General features: G+C 39.8%; 1 protein-coding gene across 4 annotated transcripts in view; it reads left to right on the top strand.

Annotated features, from left to right (window-relative positions):
* The window catches only part of klhl13 (kelch-like family member 13), a 220,931-nt gene that overhangs the window by 40,156 nt on the left and 158,138 nt on the right, over nucleotides 1–22,637 (top strand). For all 4 annotated transcript variants that reach the window (XM_048544914.2, XM_048544909.2, XM_059651508.1 and 1 more), the window contains exon 2: nucleotides 14,124–14,198. In XM_048544914.2, the coding sequence (XP_048400871.1) occupies nucleotides 14,146–14,198 (53 nt within the window). In that variant the 5' untranslated portion in view covers nucleotides 14,124–14,145. The remainder of the gene's footprint in view (nucleotides 1–14,123; nucleotides 14,199–22,637) is intronic.

Genomic DNA, 22,637 nt, shown 5'->3' with positions numbered 1-22,637 from the left:
TCTATACAGCTGCAGTTGGTGGTGACAAGGTAGGAACGAAAGGAGTTGGTGGAGAACAAAAACAAAGCCTTGTGGCGGTAGCAGTCAAATTAATGTGAGGATGGTATGGGAAGGACGGAATAGCATGAGGGGTGTTGGGGAGATGTCTTGGGGGTGGGCTTGCATATTGGAAAAGCTTAAATGTAGGAAAATGACAAGGATAGTTATAACTCAGTATTCTAAAGCTACTGTTTGTGCTAAAACTAAAGTTTCACTGGATTTGAATGAAGAGTTTCTGAAAAACTGCCGGATTATTTAAAAGAGTTCAATAGAATTGATTCCATAGATTAAGATAATCCATATTCTTCAGTTTCGCAACAATCCGAATCTAATGGACACAAACTTGGAGAAGTAGAGTTATAATGTTGTTCTAAAATTTAAACAAAAACGATAAATTGGGCATGGAACTAAATTGATAGTTAGGCGTTTTCTTTGAAAAATGCTGAAATTATAATAGGATATGGGAATATTCAAAAGAGGAGTTCACAATTATGAAGGACTTTGGCAAGTGATATGAGGAGAGATTCTTTGAATTGGCAGGCGAATTGATAACCAGAAGACATCGGTTTTGGATAAATAGGAATAGTGGGAATAGTGGGTAAGGAGAAGCATCTCATGTAGCATGGATATGGGCCAAATGCAGGCAAATGGGACTAGTTGAGTTCGGGAAACTTGAGTTGGGTGAGTTGGACCAAAGGGCCTGTTTCATGCTGTAAGATTCTATGACTGTATGATTACATTCTCAAATCAACAACCTGGAAGGTTGTTGGATGCATGTTCAGTAGCTACTTTCAAAGGGCAATTCAGTAAATCCTTGAAAAGTTGACAGTAGTGCAAGAGCAAGGTTATGGATCTCATTGGAAAGTTCTTTTAAAATTACCGGCCTGGCTGCCTGCCTAGATCCTGAGTTGAAAGATTCTGTGATTTCTAACATATCCAGCATTAGTTCTCGCACAGTTGCGTCTGTCTTGGGTTCAATTACCACTCTGGGACTTGTGAAAGATATTTCAAAAATTCAAGTATTTTACTCAACCATATTGAGACTTGTGCAAGTTGCAGTTTCTGTTATCACTACCGAATCCCATTCGTTCTATTTTGAATTTTATTTTGCAGAATTTCTTCCTGCTTCATATGACAAGTTTCTCTACCTCCTCCAGTGTTTACTGGTTTGAAACCATTTCAAGAGTTAACTAGTCAATAGACAAGAGTTGCACAACACATAAAGAACTTGTTGAAACAATTTTTGAATTCAGCAAGAGAATTGAGGCAGTAAATCAACATCAGTCTTTCATTTATTTGCTCTAACATGAGCTTCATGCTTTACATGACTTATATGTCCAATTATTAACCCTTTGAGTCAGCAGCACCTTGCTCTTCATGTCAAAATTATTCAATTTGTGACATGCAATTAATTTTTCTGTAACCCTAGAAAATACTAATTTTAAGAAATAGTGGTACTAGCACTGAGGATCATTAAACTGGGGATGGGGCCCACTGCACTCAAAATTCCTATGTTCTTAAACCTGACTACAGTGCTCAAACCAAGGGCTGAAATGAATCAGTTGCCTCGTAATGGAGGCTGAACGTATTTTGACTGCTTGGTGACGCTGCTATACAGACTGTAGTGATCATAAATCAATTTCTATCTGAGATCTCACTGCCATTAGTGAGAAACCAATTCAGCTTGCTGGGCTGAATTTGAAGGTTGTCTTTTCAGCACAGGGCTTTGCTTGTGGCAAACACATACCAATATATTAAAATGACAATATCAGAGCCTTATATGTGCTTCATGCCAGCAGACTCTTGCAAAATTGCATTTGTGGCTTTAGCTCTAAGATTATTTGCTGGATGTGTTTCTCTGCAAATAACTATTAATGATCTAGGTATGCTTTTGGTGATGTGCCTGGAAAAGGAAAACAGCTGGCCCTTTGTGTACGTACTTAATAAATTTATCTTGTACCTTTTACTAGCTGTCATTTTTGAACTTCAGGTATTCAGTGCCTTTTGTGAGGCGTGGGGGTGGAGGGTGTGGAGAAAACAGAATCCTATGAGGGACTTACTTTGAAGTTAATAGTAGTGAGTTAATCATATAAACATGATCAAGCATGTAAGTGAGATTTTTATGGTCTAGTAATATGTTAAGAATATGTAGCCTTTTACATAACTGAAGTAGATAAAACAAAAACTTGCAATTCTAAGAACAAAGCCAGCTTTTTGAAAATAGTACTGATTATTAATCCTGAATTTCTTGCCACTATTGGATTTAAAGCACGCTTTTGAAATTCAAAGATATTTTTTATCTGAGTAATTTGAAACCATTCAGACCATCAGGTACCAAGATAGTCAAGCATCACTTTATTTTGAATCTGAGTTAGTCTATTCCCCAACTAAGCTTCCAATAGTTTTCAGACTGGAATGCAGTGTTAGTAGTCCTACCTCTGGACCAGAGCCCCAGATTTAAGTCCCACCTGTTCCAGTTGTGGTCACAATCTCTGAACAGATTTGGTTAACAAGCTGTTCTAGATTTGTTTCAGTTAATCTTTGGTGTGGAGGTCTAAACATAAGTCACTTTCTTCCTAAACGTTTATGGTTGGAGATACTATTAGTATAAGAATGGGCAGGTAAAGTTTCAGAAACAATGCATTATAAGTTAACCTTCAGAATACTATCTGCTCTTGCATATGAATAAATCACGAAATTAAGCTGTTTTATTTCATAGAATGGAGGTTCATTAATTTGATATTGCAGTTGAAGAAATGGAAAATTTACTGCTGAATGGTGCAAAGGATGGAGTTTAGAATTGTTAAATGAGAATTTGAGCATAGGAACTGAGGCAAGATGTGAAAGGTGAGATTTAATGGGGTTGATTTTAACTTTTGGATGACAAACAGGCAGAATGTGCCAGGAGCTCTTAAGGTGAAGAGGTAGCCATGATTTTCAGGCACCGGCCTCACTTCCACTGGGTCAGCAAGCCGTGGGGCACCAAAGGGCATCCTGATGCAGTTCACGGGATTAAGGCTGGCCAATATCAGGCCACCGTCATGGTGAGTGTGGGGTTGGAAGGGGCTCTCAGAATGGCAGTGGCTTGGATGATTCTGTGAGGCTTTCATGAGTACCCCTGCTCCTTTGTTCTTTGTTCTTAAGTTGCCTCTGTGACTTTTAGCATTAGAGACATTGACTTTTAAGGAAGCCCATGTGAAATAAGCATTTAAAGCTGCTTCAGAGCCCGCTGATTGAAAGTGGATGAACAAGTCAATGAAGTACGCACTTTTTTAGTCATGTATTCTTGATTCTGCTGTACTGTGTTCTGTTCAGTGTTTGTGCCAATTACTGAATTTTTTTTTTGCTGCTGTTTGCTTCATTATTGGTGCACGTGGGTTTTCTAGTGGCAATGCTTTTAATGAAGTGGAGCACAAAGCTGCAAAACTGCATGAGGTCGCCAACCAACCCTAACATTGGAGGGATGATTTAATGATTAAGGAAAACACCGTAGGTGCCCTGAGATCACTCATTCTGTCCTTACACCATTGTCTGCAGATCTGGGGATTAGAACTTGCCTGACGGTGGGACAGCAGACTTGATAATATCACTAAGACATATTAATGCCTGCCAAACATGGCCAACATGCAGACATGCTTTTCAGTGGAATTTAAAGTAGATCAGGATATTTGATGGTAACATAGTGGTAACATTACTGGATGAATAATTGGGACATGGACTAATGCTCTGGCAATATGAGTTCAAACACCAGCACATGAGAATGATCATAATCCAGTAGTGTCACGCTAAAATCCAACCTGGCTCACTGACGTCCTTCAGCAAATAAAATTTGCTGCTCTGGTCCACATGTGATTCTGCGTCCTTAGCAAAATGGATCATTCTTAATTGCCCACTGAAATTTCTTAGCAAGCTGCACTGTATCTGACTACTGTGGGTGTAGGTGCTTCGTATGGAATGAATCAGTTGAAGAAGGCAGTGCACTGCTACCTTGAGAATAATTATGGATGGTCACTGATGGCGTTGCCTGTGACTCGAGAACAAACCTAGTTTAAAAAAAACACAGATGAGCCATGTAATTAAGCATCGTCAAGTAAGAGTGAGAATGACCTTGGATGCAACAGTGCACTTGAATTTGTTAGAACCTTCCATCAGCTACATAGATGCATACTATACTACAACATAATATAGTTTTATTCAACGTTGGATAAATCTTATGAAATATTTAACAAACTAACAATAAATAATATTTGTTAAAAATACATTACTTTTACCTATATGGTAAGCAACCAAAACTTCAGATAGAGCCACAAGATAATGAGAGTTCAATGTGCACAAAACTGCATTTCCAACAACTCAGCCCTTTGCTATTGTATCTGTTTACAGTGCGTGTGTGTAGGCACAATATGGCTGAAGACCATGTGGTTTTGTATGGCTGCAGAAATAGTTGTTAACAATTAGTTCTATTTCTATGACTGTGAAAGAGATTAGGATATGCTAAGGCTTGCAATTATGTAGCACCTCTGTTAAACTCTGTGGGTGTTTTTACATGAACATACTTAGCATTATTTTCTATGCAGCTACGTTTCATGAACAATGGGGTGTTCCTTTTGAGTTTGGTTTGAGTTCAAAGAGGAGCATTAGCCAGAACACAAGCAGAACTATTCTGAGATAGTAGGAACTGCAGATGCTAAAGAATCTGAGATAACAAGGTGTAGAGCTGGATGAACACAGCAGGCTAAGTAGCATCTGATGAGCAGGAAAGCAGATATTTCAGGCCTAGATCTGTCTTCAGAAGGCTTTCCTACTCCTCTGATATTGCTTGGCCTGCTGTATTCATCCAGTTCTACACTGTGTTATCTCACAACTATTCTAATCTTTATCAAGAGTCATGGCATCTTTGATGTTGACCAAGAGTCCCTGTTTAACAGTACTGCAGAAACAAGACACTTGCAGATCTTGGAAATCTGAAATAAAAACAGACTATTGGAAATTGTGCTCCTGAGATGCTGCTTGGCCTGCTGTGTTCATCCAGCCTCACATTTTATTATCTTGGATTCTGCAGTTCCCATTATCTCTGATACTATTGGAAATACCCAGCAGGTCTCTGGAGAAACACAGCTAAAATTTTAGGTTGATTAATGTGAGCTCTGTTTTTCTCTCCAATGGATGCTGCCAGAATTGCTGAGAAATACCAGCATTTCCTGTGTTTAACCTCGGTGTTGCATCTCATCTAGAAGACTGCGCTTCTTCAGCGTATTGCTCTAAATTAGAGTTTTGAACTCCCCTGACATCTTGGCACAGGAAACCAACCGAGTCAAGGTGTTAAGAAATGTTGAATGAGCTGCACCTGAAGTTTTTGTGTCAAATCTACAATGATATATGAAGCAAAATGAGTTGTGTGTCAGTCAGGAGAAATTTTTTATGCTTGTTCCTTCTTTTAAGTTGACTTAAACTCAGTGTGTCAGTTTTCCAGTGACCTACAAGTGGTGTATCTGTGAAAGTAATGCTCTTCATTTTAAGGTGTAGAAGCAATGAGAAGGTAATTGGTGTTGAGTTGCCAAACACCAGTTACCACTTTTAGCTGATTCAATTTTAACAGTATAATTGAGCAATCCTAAACCATATTACCATACTGACCATGCTGTACCAGTCTTAGGTTAAGTGTGTTCCTTTATATTGTCAATTCTGTGTATATAATTGTGGAGGTGGTATAATTATTAATGTGGTGACACCACATGAGTAAGGGGTGAAATTGTCTAGTTTAGGCATTTCTGTAAAATGTTTCTGCATGACCAACAAAACTAAAATTGTCAGGAGATTAGATGTTTTAGGTGACTGTTTCTGTCCCTTTCTGCTTTTTGGATCTTCAGTGCATATTAAACTGAAATTTAATCTGCAGAGTATATCCATCTGAAAGTTGTGGGTCACGACAATAGTGACCTTTCAGAAGGGAAGTGTCATTTCCTGGAACTTTTACTGTGGAGAGTTTTGTTGCCACTTGGTCGGAGATGCATTTCATAAAATGTGACTTTGACACTTGACAGAAACAACTGCTTATACTATGAAGTGCCGTTTTCCTGCTCATATGATGTGTTCCTGCTACTTTTGAAGTTATTATGTATCCTCTTACACTGTTGAGTGGAGTGACTGTAAACATTTACTTTTTGCAAATAAAAAACCACTTGCACTGTGAATTGATTGGCAATTTCAAACCAGGCTGATATCTATTATCTACTGTGAGTTAGCAGGGGTAAGTGGTGATGGACCTTCAAGGTGTGATTCGAGGTTGCCAGGCCACTTCAGAGGGCAGCTAACCATCAAACCCATTGATTAGAATCAGAGAATTTCAGAGAGTGAAGGAAATCTGGAACTCACTGAAATGAGAGTAGAAGCAGAAAGTCTTGTCACATACTGTTCTAAAAAAAATCTAAAAAAGTGAGCTTAAATACGGCTAGCCCTGTTCTTAGTTAGCCTTGATCTAATGGGCTGAATAATTGCCTTCATTGTGTCTGTGTGGGAGCAGAATTGCATCTTGGCTAAGACTGAGTTTCAGATTTCTTTCCTGAAAGGGCATTAACAGATTACTTCGATTTATCATGACACTTCATCTCATAAAATTCAATCATATTCTAACACATTTGGAACCATTTTCTGTGCCATTCGTTTTGGCCTCTGGATTGATAGTTCAGCAGACCTACGACATCATTTATGAATGGTACTGGATAGTTATCAAACAAATGAAGGAGACTCCACCCATCTTCTGGTGGAGCCCAGGATGAGTGCAAAAGACGAAGCAAAGCATTTGCATTCAACTTCAGAGAGCAATACAGAGTCAGTGGTTCATCTCCATTTCTGGAGGAGGTACATGGTATCACAGATGACAGTCTAAGGCTAGTTTGATTCCATACAATATCAAAAAACAGCTGAAAACTGCGAAGGCAGTGGACCCTAACAACAATCTGCTGCAGTATTGAAAATTTTTGCTGCAGAGCTAGCCATACCCTTAAATCTTCCAGTACAGCTATAGCACTGGCATCTAAATTGCCCAGGTTAGTACGTGTGCTTATTCAGCAATATTGTTTAATGTTACTCAATTTCACCATGGCCATTTAGCTCCAGATCTCATTCCAGCCTTGATCCAAACTTGGACAAAAGAGCTGAATTCCACTGCTGGAAGGACAGCACTGTCTTTGCTATCCTCACAAAACGAGTTAGTGGGAATTGTGGGAAGCATTTCTACTGGAGTTGTACTTAGGATGAAAGATGATTATTGCCATTGTTGGAGGGTAGTCATTTTTGTTCATAAGACACAGCAGCAGAAATAGGCATTTAGTCTTTGAACCTGCTCCACTACTCACTAAAATCATGGCTGATCTGATATTCCTCAACTCCACTTTCCTGTCTTTTCCCTATACCCTTAATTTCTCTTACTGATTTTAAAAATCTGCCATTCCTAGCCTTGAATATTCTTAATGACACAGCCTTGATAGCTTTCTGCAATAGAGAATTTGATAAATTCACTACTCTCAGAAGACAGACACGAGGAAGGCCTTAAGTGGCTTACTCCACAATAGTGATTATGCCCTCTTCGAGACTCTCCCACACCTCTCTACAGCTACTCAGTCAAGCCTCCAAAAATCTTCGATGTTTCAGTAAGGTTACCTCTCATTCTTCTGAATTCCAATGAATATGAGTCCAATCTTTTGCCAGAAGATCCCTCTATACCATGATCAACCTAGTGAACCTTCTGTGGACTGCCACCAATGCCAATATATCTTTCCTCAGACAAAGGGAACTACAACTGTTCACTGTGATCTGACTAGCCCCTTGTGTAGTTTCAGCAAGCCTTCCCTCTTGTCTCTATTTCCTTTGACATGAAGGCCAACATACCATTTGTCTTCCTTATTAACTGCTGAACTTGAACGCTAACTTGTCGTGCATGAGGACCCCAGATTTCTCCGTTGTAACTTCCCGCAGTTCCCTGCCAAAGTACATAAATCACACATTTCTCCACATTATATTGAGTTTGCTAAGTTTTGTCCATTCATTTAACCTGTCCATAGACTGCTTATGTCATTGTCACCACTTGTCTTCCCAGCGAATTTTGTATCATCTACAAACTTGGCTGAAGTACATTCACTTTCCTCATCCAAATCATTCGTACATATCGTAAATAAATCTGGCTGTTGCATTGATGTTTGTAATGCTCTATAGTTGCAAGTTGCCATCCTCAAAACGGCTCTTCCATCCCAACTCTGTTTTCTAATAGTTAACTGAGCTTCTGTCCATGATACTATACCACCCAGTACTGTCGGATTTTATCTTATCATAGAAACCCTATGTGTGCTATCTTAGTGAAAGCCTTCGCAAAGTCTATATTAAGCTAACTGGTTCTCCTTCACCCATCCTAATTTCATTTTCATGAAGTCATGCTGACTGCTTGATTATCAGAGATAATGGGAACTGCAGATGCTGGAGAATTCCAAGATAATAAAATGTGAGGCTGGATGAACACAGCAGGCCCAGCAGCATCTCAGGAGCACAAAAGCTGACGTTTCGGGCCTAGACCCTTCATGACTGCTTGATTATGTTGTGTGTTTCTAAATGCTGTGCTATTAGATTCGTTACCAATGACTCTCAAAGAAGTGATAGGTATTAAGCTAGTTTGGCCCGTAGTTGATTGATTTTTTTAATCTTTCTCTTTTAAATGTGTGTGATTGGCAATTTTACAAACCTCTGGAACTTTCCCAGAATCTAAGGATTCTTTGAAGATTACTACCAGTGCATTCACTATTTCTCTATGTCCGTTCTTTAGTCTCTCAAGATGCAACCCATCAGGTTCAGGAGACTTATTGACTTTTAGCCCATTCATTTATGTTGTATTTTTCGTTCAGTGACAGTCTAGACATTTATTTCCTTCACACTTTTTGCCCCTTGATTAAATATTTTTGGAATGCGATTTAGTGTTTTCTACCATGAAGGTGGAGGCAAAGTCTCCAATCATTTTCTAATTTCCTATTGTTATTCTGTCATCATCTTTCTCTATGCAGATATGTAATCACCCTTAAACTTAGAATTGTTGTTTGTGATCCAACTTCCTCTGTCTGTCAGAATGAATGCTAAATTCTACCAGGTTATGTTTACTGCTTCTTTGGCGACTTTTCTGTCTGAAATAATTTATAAGATCCAAAATTGCCTGATCCCTAGTTGGATCTACATTTTGTTCTTGGAAACTATTCTGAATACATTCTATGAATTCTTCTTCTTAACTATCTCTGACAATCGGATTTTCCCAATTTACTTGAAAAGTAAAGTTGCCCCTGAATAATATGTTGCTGTCTTTATATGCCCCAGTTATCATATTATTTATTCAGTGCTGGCAGGACAACTGTTGTCGGGGAGCCCATAGACTACTCCCAGTTTCATCATCCCTTATTGTTTTGTAAATAGGTAACCATTTGGAATCCATAGCCTCTGAGCAAGACTATTTCTTACTGATATAGATATATTCCATCTCGCACTAACAAGGGTACTCCACAATCCGTTTTGTCCTTCTGGAAAGGCATCATCCCTGAATAGTTAGTTTCCAGATTTTGTCGCCTCGTAGCCATGCCTCTTGATGGCCATAAGATTGTTCCCATTAGCCTCTATTTCTACTCTTTTGATTATTCTTTCCCCCAAATATATGTCTTTATGTAAAGAGCATTAATTTTGCTTTCTTTAAAAAACTGTTCTTTCTGCCTCTTGACTATATTTCAACTTTTTATTCTGTTTGTCGACTCTGTTCCTTTGGCTCTGACCTACTCTGGTTATCATGCAACACTGCCATGTACTTTTGCTTGTAAGCCTACATGTCTTCTCCAGAACAAGTGAGCTTCAGTCCACCTCTGTAGTCAAAGTTACTTGATTCTGCAGGGTGCTGTTGGTTAAAGTGAAACCCGCCTGAAACCAGCATGGTTCAGGTGAAACCCGCCTGACTCGATCAGTTCCCACCTCCAGTCCTGGTGTCAGTGCCCCATGAAGTTAAACCTGTTACTTCCATACTAGTCTTTGAGCCATGCATTTAACTCCTTGACTTTATTAAATTTATGTCAGTTTGTCTTAATCCTACAGCACCTGCTGCTGAAAACATCAAAACTAAAAATCTGTGGATACGAGTTTGACCACACCCATTCAAGCTGCTTCTATTGTTCCAGCTTTTAAAACAACACCTAAAGCTTTACAAGTTGTTTATCTTCTCATAGACCACTCAGCATCAGTCTTCCAGTCTCTCTGTCTAAAAGAAACTAGGATAAAACACATCTCTTAAATCCACAATGTTGTTACACTGATCAAATTTGAGGCATGTGACTGTCTCTCAGAGCAGAGTGTCCACTAAACTTCCCCTTCCATGAAATGTCTTCTGCTTGGACTCCAGATTTTCAACTTCTACCCAAAGTTGGTTGAGCTGTAAATTGTTGCCTCTTCTGGAATACTGTGCCTAGTTCTGCATTACCCAGTTGTAGGAAAGATATTATCAAACTGGTGAGGATTCAGAAGAGATTTACCAGGACATTGCTAGACATAGAACGTTTGAGTTGAAAGGATAGGCTGGGACATTTTTCACTGGAGTGTAGGAAGTTGATCGGTGACCAGATAAAAGTTAACAAAATAAGAGAGGTATAGATAGTTGATGGGAGTTGTCTTTTTCACCAAGATGGGGAATTTCAAAACTAGGGGGCATATTTTAAGGTGAGAGGGGGGAGAGATTTAAAAAAAACGAGGCAACTTTTTTTTGACATAGAAGGTGGTTTGCGTGTGGAATGAAATTCCTGTTGAAGTGGTGGATACAGGTACAAGTACAACGTTTAAAAGACATTTGGATGGATATATGAATAGGAAAGCTTTAGAGGGAAATGAGCCAGAAGCAGGCATGCGAGATTAGTTTAGGTCGGGATATTATGTTCGGAATGGACTAGTTAGACCGAAGGGTCTGTTTCAATGCTGTATGACTCTGACGCTATGACTCTGTGTTTACTCATGATCTAACTGCTCCTACATTCTGTCATACTGACATGTTATCTAACCTGTCATCTCTATTACATTTTGGTTAATTTTAATTAACTATTCTAATTAGTACCCCTGATATAACAAGGTGTTGAGCTGGATGAACACAGCAGGCCAAAGCAGCATCCGAGATGCAGAAAAGCTGGCGTTTCAGATCTGGACCCTTCTCCAGAAATTTCTGGAGAAGGGTCCAGATCTGAAATGCCAGCTTTTCTGCATCTCAGATGCTGCTTGGCCTGCTATGTTCATCCAGCTCAACACCTTGTTATATCAGATTCTCGAGCATCGGCAGTTCCTACTCTCTCTAGTTAGTACCCCTGCTGTTTGCACTGTATTGCAGTTAACTGCTTTTTACGCTAATATCATTCATCCCAACAAGCTACTTTTTTAAGGAAAAAGGGAAAGGAAAGATTAGAGATCTGAACATTAAACTTTTATTTTAAGAACTCAAAATATTCCCCAAACCTACTGACCGTTCAGCTGCTTTGTTCAAGCAAAAGCAACCAAACAACTTCAATTGCCCAACTTTGGAACTTCATTGTCAGTTGCAATCAAGTGCTCACTAGCATTCAGGTGGCTACTTCTAAATGCTCCAAACATGCAGTCCTACCTGACTCAGAGAATCCACTTTCGGATAGATCTTAATTAATCTGCCGTTTCACTGCAACCTTGGTGGAAATAACCTGCTGAAGGTGAGCACCTACAGAATTTAAACTGTAGATTACCAATTACTGACTAAATTTGGCAAAATAAAGTTTGTAAAATTAAAGATTTAGACTTTGTTACTTGACTAAAAGCACATTCTCAGTTTTTAGTTCAGAGCATATTTGCAGAGTTCTTCAGAATAGCTTCTGAAGCCCAACTAGCTTCGGCTGCTGCTTCAATAATCATCCCTCCCTAATGTTAGAACTGAGTATATTGTCTGAAAATTGCACAATCTTCTATACTGTTTGTAATTCCTCAGATACTGAAGCAATCTGTGTACATATGCAGCAGGGCTTGGACTGATAAGTGGCAAGTCATGTGTGTGTCACACCAGGTGCCGGGCAAAGAACATCTCCGGAAAGAATCAAATCATTACCATTTGATGTTCAATGGCATTGACATCACTGAATCCTCCATTGTCAACATTCTGAAGGATTACCAGTGACCAGAAACTGGATTGGACTGGATATTTATATTCTGTTGCTTCACTTTCCAGGACAAATAGGTCATTCGATTGCACTATATCCTACACCTTGAACATTGATTCACTCCTTACACTGACAGACAGTGGCAGATAGATGCCCAATGAGCAAGCTGCATTGAAGCAACTCAACAAGGCTTTTAGACAGAATCTATCAAACCTACAGCCTTAGCCATTTGGAAGGACTAAGGCAGCAGTTGCATGTTCCCCTCCAAACCCCACACCATTTTGATTTGTAAAATAATGCACTGTTTCTTCACTGTCACTGACTCAAATCCTGAAAATGCCTTCCAAAGGATACTGCAGTCCTTTGATAAAGTTACTCTTAATGATTCAAGGATGCTGCTCACCACCTTCGTGAAGGCGATTTAAAATGGGAAAGCAAATGTTTGCCGAGTCAGTGAGGTCTACAACCCATGAAGGATTGAAACAAAATTGTGTTCTACATAAAATAGTGGAAGCTGACTCTATTGATTCGTTGTTCAGGAATGCAAGAGTATGGGTGAATTTGGAAATTATAGGAAATGAGAAATCATAGAAAACGTGAAAAGGTACAAATCAGATGTGAAGTGAAAAACAGAACATGTGAAATCATCTTTCTACAATGACAATTTATTGTAGTTGATTGGAGCTGGGAAAACATTGGTATATGCGCTTAAGATGGAGTTGGGGGTAGGAGTAAACATTTAGGGGGAGATGGAACCCATAGAGAGAGACAGTGAAAAACAGAGCATGTGAAACCAGGTTTCTAAATTGCGCTTGAGAATATCAATAAATATACCAATCTATCTTGTAGGAGAATCGGTTGTGCCAATTTATATTTACTCATCACTGCATCACTGTTTACCATGTTGAATTAACGTTGCGCAGCGAAAACTCAGTATCTTCTGATGCAAGCCTTGGGAAAATTTGTGGAGATATGGGACTGCCCAAATGTTACGGTTCATCTTTCAAGCCTTCCCAGTCAAGTCCAAGGAGTGTAAAGCATTACATTGGTGCCAGCCTGGCTACCAGTAAGATGGCATATTTAGATGTCACTTCATTTACAGGTTCTACTCCTAACTTTTCGACAGTGTTTACTCTCTTAGCTTTCAGCTCTCTTAAGGTATGCAGAAGACAGTGAAGAGATTCATCTATTGTGGGGAGCTTTGTTCAGGAGTACCAGCATTTGTCTATGTGATCTTGGCCTTATGTACTATGTGTCTTGGAGTCAAACCACTTCAAATCTCTGAAGCTTTAGTCTAGGGCAGTGAGGGCACAGTTTGCACGCATCATCATGAGGAGGGGCAGTTGAGGACTTGACATTGGAGAGGCGGTGTACTGACTGATAGATTTAGACGTTTGGCCATCTCTTTCACATTGCTGTTAGATGATTGTGTAAGATGAAAAGAAGAAACAAACTACCAAACAAAAATGTAAGGCAGGCCAACTCTCTTCTTTCACACAGACATAACACATCAATCTGTTGGACACCTCATAAATATATCAGCATGCTATGTTAAAACTTTGGAGTGATTTAGATAACTTGCTAGCCAACTCCTCTTATGAACATTGGTCATAACTGTACTGTGCCCCTGAAGCTGCAGAAATTGCTTAGAAACTTATGTACTTCTGTGCATTTCCACATAAATGAATTTTAATTCTAACTCTGAATTCTAACAAAACAATCGCATTATTGCTGACATATGTAAACATAAACCCAGAATTCCTAACAAAACAATGGTCTGTTTTTGATTTTTATAATCGTGTAGACCCAGTGCCATTAAAGATGAATTTTGTTTGTGTTTTAGCCATATTTTTGAAGAGTAACTAGAGTTCCATTTTAAAACTATTTTTCTTTATATTTTAACAGTGGAGGTGCTGGTGGTGAGAACATGGACAACTCTCTGCTCAGAGGGGATCTCATCTCAGCAAGTCTGCATGAGAGGTACTGTACACAGATTTATTTTTGAGCAAGTAACTGTAGTTTATCTGCATTTCTTTATCTATCCCTGCTGTTCAGTTACCTCACAGAAAAGCTACAATTTTGCTTTCACTGAACATAAAGCACAGGCCATCTTTGTTACATAGTAGTTAACCTAAATGGAACCTCGTTCTCATGAGTCTGCTGGGAGAGTCAAATGTCTTGGTGGGAAACCAGTTGGGCCCTGATAACATTCCCTTTAATAAGGAATTTGATGGTCTGGATTTTCCAGACAATGTAAATGAATTTGAGTTGTACTGTGTATGTGTTGACCCTCATGACCAAGATCTCCTAAAATGCTTTGTCTCATTTCAGGTTTAGTCTCCTGTTTTTGTAGGCAAATACTCAGTTACTGTGTAAATAGTGCATCCAACAAATGTCAATGTGGTGCATGAGTTAATCTAAACAGAATAAATAGTTTAAACAGAAACAAAAAGTGCTGGGAATATGCAACAGGTCAGACAGCATTTGTGGAGAGAAATTGATTTAATGCTCTAGGTTGAGATGATTCTTCAGAATTGGAAAAAGTTAGACATCTGACAGATTTTAAGCCAGTACAGAGGGAAAAACAAAAGGCGATGTCTTTGATAACACTAAAATCAGGAGGGATTAAATACCTAAGGGGATGCTGGTATCTAGCAGAAGGGGTAGACTGGCATGGAATAAGAGAATTGATATGTCGGGTGACAGGAAGCTAAGGATCTTGGTTAGTAAAATTAATTAGATTTTTTCTACCAAGTGGTCACCCAATCGTGGACATAGAAAGGACAGTAAATGCTGGAAGCTAGAGTCAATAAATGTGGAGCTGAAAAAGCACAGTCAGGTCACTCAGTCTTGTTAGACCTACATTGTAGAAGGCTCTGTCACGAGTCGCAAATGTACTGTGCTGGAAGATATACGAGGGAACCATGCTTTCAACAAAAAATCCCAAAAACTACAGATGTTGGAAATCTGAAACAAAATTCAGAAATTGCTGGAAAAACTTAGAAGGTCTGGCAGCATCTGTGGAGAAAAAGCAGAGTTGATGGCTTGGGTCCAATAACACTTGTTCAGAACTGATTGTAGCTGGGAAAACATTGGTAAATGCACTTAGGATGGGATTTGGGGAGGAGTAAACAATAGGGGGAGATGGAACTCGTAGAGAGAGAATAACAGGTGGGCAGACAAAGGGATGGGGTAGGTCAGCCTGGGAGTATGAACAGCTGCTAATGAGGAGACCGTTGAGGGGTTGGTTGTGCGCGGTCGGCGTAAAGAAATGGGAAAATGCACGCAAGCACTCAAATTATTGCACTTGATATCAAGTCCTGAAGGCTGCAGGATCCCCGAGTGGAAAATGAGATGGTGTTCTTTCAGCTCACAGTAAGCTTTGTTGGAACACTACAGCAAACCTGAGACAGATGTTGGCCAGGGAACAAAGTGGTGTGTTGTAGTGGCAGGCAACAGGAAGCTCAGGGTCATTTTTTTCAGACAGAATGTAGGTGCTTTGCAAGGCAATCAGTCAGTATCCACTGCGGAACAGACCACATTGTGAAGAGCAAATATAGTAGACTGGATTAAATTGTACAATCATATAATTCCTTTAGTGCAGACGTAGGCCAATTGGCCCATCAAGACTGCAGCAACCTTCTGAAGAGCATCTACTCAGATACATCTTGTTACCCTATCCCTTAATACCTCACGAACCATGGGTAATCAATCTAGCCTACATATTGCCGGACATTACACAGCATGACCAGTCCACCGAAGCTACCCATCTTTGGACTGTGAGAGGAAACCAGGTACTTGGCCGAAACCCCCACAGATACAGGGAGAATGTATAAACACTACACAGACACCCAAGCTTGGAATCAAACCCAGGCTCCTAGCATTGAGGCAGCAGTCCGAACCACTCTGCTGTTGTGCTACCCAAGTGCAGGTAAATTATTGCTTCACCTGGAATGTGTATCTGGGGCCTTCGATAGTGAGGAGGGAGGAAGTAAATGGGCAGGTGTGAAACCTTCTGCATTGCAAGGGCAAGTTTTGGGAGTGGAGGAGAAGTGTTCTCAAGGGAATGGTCCCTGTGGGATGCTGACAAGGGAGGGACAGTAATGTGTGGGAGGTTGAGGAGTGGTGGTGAATGATCTGTTGCATGTGAATACTGGTGGGGTGGTAAGTGAGAACTAGGGACCCTATTGTTATTGTGGGAGGGAAGAGAAGGGGTGAGAGTCAAGGTGTGGGAAATGCGTCTGACATGGCATAGGGCTCTGTCAGTCACTGGTGGTGGCAAATTCTTGGTTGAGGAAGAAGGTGGACATTTTGGAGGCCCTCTTGTAGAAGCTGGCATCATTGGATCAGATGTATTGACGATGGAGAAACTGGATGGATGGAATGGAGTCTTTAAAAGAAGTGGGGTGTGAGGATGTATAGCCCAGGTAACTCAGTCATTGGATGTAGCGTTGATATTGGTGGACAGTTCATCCCCAGAAATGGAAACAGATGTCAAGGAAGAGAAAGGAGGAGATGGAGATGAACCAGATGAAGATAGAATCGGGTGGAATTGAAATTGACGAGAGGGGAAAGCAGGATTGGTGATGCCATCACTGTGTAGAGAAAGAATTGTGGGTGGGGTCCAAGTCTGCCTGCAACAAGGAATGTTCCACGTACACAACAAAGGGACAGGCAAACTAAGGATATCCTTAGCCGCACCATTTTTCATCTGGATGGCATATTTGGGCTTGGATAATGAGAAAGAACGAATAAAAGGGATGGGTCTTGCATTTCCTGCTTAATTAAAAGCAAAATATGTGGATGCTGGACATCTGAAAAAAAATGCTAGAGAAACTCAACTCTGGAAACAACTGTAGAAAGAAAAATAGGGTTAATGTTTTGAGTCAAATATGACTCCTCTTCAGCTTCAGACTGCAGAATTTCTCCAGCATGATATGTTTTGGTTACATTTCCTGCATTTGCTTGTGATGGTGCAGTGAGAAGTCTATTTTGGGTATTTTGGAAGTTGGGGGCAGTGTGTGGTCGTTGGAAACATTGGTCAGAATTTAGAGAGAACAGTCTGTTTGGAATTTTGGAAAGAAAGCAGAGGGAAAGAGGTAAATGATTGTTGAAATGGGACAGGATGGTTAATTAAACATGATGACTGGTTTGCTGGAAGGTGAGGACATAAATAATCCCAAAACGATCCTAGGAGTAAGAGATATTCGAAATTGAATCATTTGAGGGCCCAGTCTGTGCAGGTAGAGGAAGCTTAAGGGGTGAATGTCTACTCTTCATTCTAAATTCTATCTGATTCAATAGGGAGCTATCTCCTTTTGAGAAAAAGGGAAGATGCATTGGAAGCATTGAAGGCTGTGTTGTCAAAACAGTTGCAGTGGAGATTCAGAAGCTGGGAGAATGGAATAATCAGTTTTTAGTGTGTGATGAATTGTCAAGGAACAGAAGAATGTGGGCTGGCATTAGTTGATTGTTGATCCTTTGAGACGGAACTTGTGAAGGAACGTTTGGAACTTTCTTTTATCTTTAAACAAATTCAGGTAATGTGGATGTTGTTGGCTGGGTGATTTTTATTTTGCCCATTCCTAGTTGTTTTTGAGAAGGTGGTGGTGCACTGTCTTTTTGAACTTCTGCAGTCCATTTGGTGTAGGGCCAACCACTAAACTGTTCGAGAGGGAATTCTAGGTCTTTGGCTGGGTGACATTGAGGAATGATGTATATCTCTATGTGAGGATGGTGAATGACTTGGAGAGCAGCTTGCAGATGATGGTGTACTCAAATATCTGCTGCCCTTGCCCTTTTCAATGGCAGTGATTGTGATTTTGGAAGATGCTATGTATGGAGCCTAAATGAATTTCCGCAGTCCATCCTGTAGACATTGCTGCCCCTGTGTGACAGTGGTGGAGGGAACAAACATTTTTGGTGTAGTGTTAATCTGGATGTCCTGATGGATTTGTCCTGGATGGTGTCAAGCTTCTTGAGTCTGTTGGAATGCACTCATTCAGTGGGGTGGGGAATATGCCATTATACTTTTGACTTGTGCCTTCTAGATGGTTGACAAGTTTCAGGAAGTCACGTGGTGAGTTATTCATAGGATCTGAGCCTGTGACCTGCTTTTGCAGGTTGTCCAGCTCTGTTTCTGTTGAGTGAATTTTTGTTGTTGGAATTAATGATGTTGAACCTGAAGGATCAATGGTAAAATTCTCACTTGTTGAAGATGGCTATTGCCTGGTATTTGTGTGGCTTTGTCAACCCGAGTCTGGATGTTGTCCGAGCTAGCACATGTACATGGACTGCTTCAGTACCTGAAGAACTGTGAATGGTGCTAAACGTTGAGCAATCATCAATGAACATCTGACCTTATGATGGTGGGAAGATCATAGATGAAGGGGTTAAACTGGTCGATTGGAGGATGCAAGCTTGAGGAACTGCAGAGATGTTCTGGAGCTGAGGACAATCACAACTATCTTCCTTTGTACAAGGTCTGATTGCACCCATTGGAGAGTGTTCCCCTGATGAATTGACTCTAGTTTTCTGCAAGTCCTTGAGGCAATATTTGGTCAAATGTATCCTTGATGCCAAGTTTTGGAGCACAACTCCTCAGAATGTTGAAAGACCCTAAGCCTTTGCAATATCCAGTGCCTTCAGTCATTTTGTGATATCATGTGTAGTGAAATAAATTGGCTGAAGTCTGGCATCTCTGATGCTGCAGACTTCGAATGGAAGCAGGGATGGAGCACTTGGTACTTCGGGCTCAATGTTTTCACTGATATGGTAGGCTCCCCCATCTATAAGCTTGGGCATTTTTGTGGAGCCACCTCGTCTAGTGTGTGGTTTAATTGTCCACCAGCATTCATGACTGAATGTGGCAGGACAGCAGGGCTTTGATGTGATGCATTTGCTGTGGAATTGCTTAGTCCTGTCTACACCTATGATGTTTGATGCAGAAATTATCCTATGTTGCAACTTCATAACGTTGGCACCTCATTTTTAGATATATCTATTGCAGTTCCTAGTATGTTTTCCTGCACTCTTCATTTAATTGATGTGACTCTGCTGATTTGTGGGGAATGCTGGAGTGGGGTTATGCCAGGCCATGAGTTTGCAGATTTTGCTGGAGTATAAATCTGTTGCTGATGACTCTGTGCTTTGTGGCTGTCTAGTTTTGAATTGCTCAGTCTATTTAGAACTTATCTCATTTTAGCTCAGTGATAGTGTCCCATAGCATGATGGAGGATATCCTCTATGTGTAGGTGGGACTTTTGTCTTCACAAGGATTATGTGATGGTTGCCCCCACTGATATTGTCATGGAGCAATTTATTTGTGGCAGACAGATTGAGAGTGAGGTTGACGTTTTTTTTTCTCCTTTTCTTAGTTCTTCTATTACTTGCCATAGACCTACTCTAGCAGTTTCTTATGAATGCGACGGTTCATTCAGTCTTGGTGCTGCCAAGCAACTCCTGGTTATAGACAATGACATTCCCCCTCCAGACTATATTTGGCAACTTTGCCACGTACTTCGAGTGGAAAGCAAATTTGAAGATTTTCAGTCCAAGAACAGGAAATAGCATTGAAACAACGATAAACGCACTGGGGTAAAATGTGTGGACAGGGTCTGTTTAGAATTGCAGCAAAGAATGTTTTAAAGAAACATGTTAGGTTGATACATCTCCTGTCATTTCACAAGTAGTGGTTGAGGGATATATACTGGCCAGAACAGGAGGACAATTCCTCCTTTCCTTGAATATTTGTACAGATTTTATTCTTCCTTCGTGATGGTGGGAAGACAGGACTCATTTAAACATTTCATTTTATAAAAATCGTTTTTGCTGTCAGTATTGCACTGAATTATCAGTCCATATTGCGCCTGGTTCTGGAATGGGGATTAAACCACCACTTATTGGATGCGTCGATTAGTCTGTTTGTGTACATTAATTGATTGTGCCTTCCTTTTGAGACCTGAATAGTTTTGTTGTTTTAGCTCTCATTGGCCAAAGAAAATGTGAGGGATGACACAGAGAACAAAACTTAAAGCACTGTACAAAACTGGAAGATTTGGACTGTTAGTTCATTTAATGGTCATTATATAGTCCATGAGTGAGAATTTACCAGGAGCTTGAAAATTTACTTCAGCCAGCTCAGCTGTTATTATTGCAGCATTCTTTGGAGCTTCTGAGCTCTCTTGCCTCCTGGCATAAAATGGAAAGGAGGCAGGTAGGCCAGAAGTGTAGAAAAAGAGTCTTGCAAGTTTGTACAATAAAAGCAAAAGGCTTTGACAAAATTTTAGTAAAAATCACACATTATCACAAATTTGAACTTGATAAATCTTAATCACACAAATTTAGAAGCATTTTTATTGGCAGTGCAGTACAATACTAATAATGATGTAACATGATAAAGCATGTTATAAAAGGGAGCTCGGACTTTATAATTTTGTTCCATTTTTTAAATCAATTCACATCAGTGCACACTTAAGGTATCTCCTTCAGTGGGCTGCCTCTGTTACTCTGACAAGAGATGTTTCAATTGGAAGATATGCTTTTTTAATTGTTGGATAAGCAGAGCTCAACAGCTCAGTCTTCTGTGTTGGTGCTTTACCTGCAGAATTGATGAACTTGCAAATTTGTCATTGCGGAGCTAGGCTCAGCAGTGTGCTGTGAAAGTGAAATTGAAACATTTCATCTTACTGGAGACACTGCATCAGTGATGACTGCAAGTGCAAAGGTCACAGATGGATGAAGGACTTGTGATAAAACCAGATACATCAGTTTTCTACTTCAAAAAACATTGCTTTTGACCAATTTCATAACATTGACACTTATGAAGCTTGTAATTAGGATAGAGAAGAATTTGATCTAGATGTAGCTTAAGTTGTGTTGTCTGTAAAATAGCAAGTAGACCAAAGGTGTAGAGATTGCAGACCTGATGAAATTTTCTTACAGTTCATCTTGAAATAAAATTGTAGCATTGGGATCAATTGTAAACAAAATGTAACATCAAATCACATGAGATATTAAGATTGGCAAAAGAAGTAGGCTTTAATTCGATGAAATCTATTATGAAGTATTTTTAAGAGGAAAACTGTATTCTTTGGTAGTATTTGTAATCTTAAAATGAACTCCTTTCGTTTGCTTGGTGATGTAATTACTTTATGTTGTTCAGAGTCTCTGCAGCAGGTTTATGAAGATGTTTTGTCCTTAGGCTTTTCCATCAGATTCAGAGACTGAAATCCATTTACATACTACTCCAAAAGTTTCTTGTATGTTTAAGCAGCTGTAGTGGCAGGAGAACTACACTGAGTGCTCAACAAGGCTTTTGATGTGAATTTCAGATGGAAAATTAACAACCACTTGCAGCTTCAGAGGCATTGATGAACGAGTCCTAGGTTATGGGAAATTTCGTTGGCCCCTCAATACACATTCTGAATTTCACATTACCTAGAAGAACAAGAGTGCATGTACATACCTGCTCTGAACGAGATTTATTTTTGTAGACAGATTTTACACGGATGATTCTCCGTGAAGAGAAGAAAGCTGTGAGGACATTGCTGTGAAGGTTTTCAAAATCATGGGTTGGCTGGATACAGTAGACAGGGAGAAGCTGTTTGCACTTGAAAAAGCAGAGGCCATAGATTTAAAGTGATGGGCAAATGAAATGAGTGGTGTGAGACAAAAACGTATTCACATTGCAAATAGCTAAGGGAGAGCACACCCTGCAAATCTGATAGAGGCAGATTCAAATGATGCATTCAAGAGTGCTTTGGGTGATTATTGGGATCAAAGTGATATACAGGGATATGGGAAAACTGCAAGAGATTGGCATGAGGTAATAGAACTGAAATAGGCACAGTGGAGCAAATGGCTGCCTTCTGTGCCATAACGATTCTGTGATATGTTCACATGAATTTTGTGCACTGAAAGAGGGTGTTAACGATGAACTGAGAGTCTAGCATGAAATTTATACATTACAGAACATTTTCAGCTTTGTAGCATTCATGGATCTAACTTTTGACTGCTGCTGTTCAGATACCCATGGCTGTTTGTAGTAGTTCTGTATGCATAATCAGCAACAAATGTTTGTTAAACGTTGCTAATACAGATTGTTACCTGCACATTGGTTTTCCTCATCAATTTTAGGTACTTGTTTGCCCAGTACAAGGCAACAGTAAGGAGTCTTTCAAGGATGCATAAATTTAATTCAAGAATTAATACTTGATTTAAATGTATTTAAAAGGTACATATGATGCAGTCTTTCATTTTAAATTATTTGCGATGCACAAGATTCTTTTCAAATCATAATGCAATGGGTTAAAATGACAAAGATGCATTTATCATGAAGACAGTTGAATCTGTGTTTCTGTTGTGTCACTTCTAATAGTTGCTGCCAGTGTATGAACTCTTAATGTTGGCCGAATAAGA

The sequence above is a fragment of the Stegostoma tigrinum genome, chromosome 15, assembly GCF_030684315.1.
Source record: "Stegostoma tigrinum isolate sSteTig4 chromosome 15, sSteTig4.hap1, whole genome shotgun sequence".
In the NCBI taxonomy this organism is placed as follows: Eukaryota; Metazoa; Chordata; class Chondrichthyes; order Orectolobiformes; family Stegostomatidae; genus Stegostoma; species Stegostoma tigrinum.
This window is presented reverse-complemented; position numbering and strand designations above follow the sequence as displayed.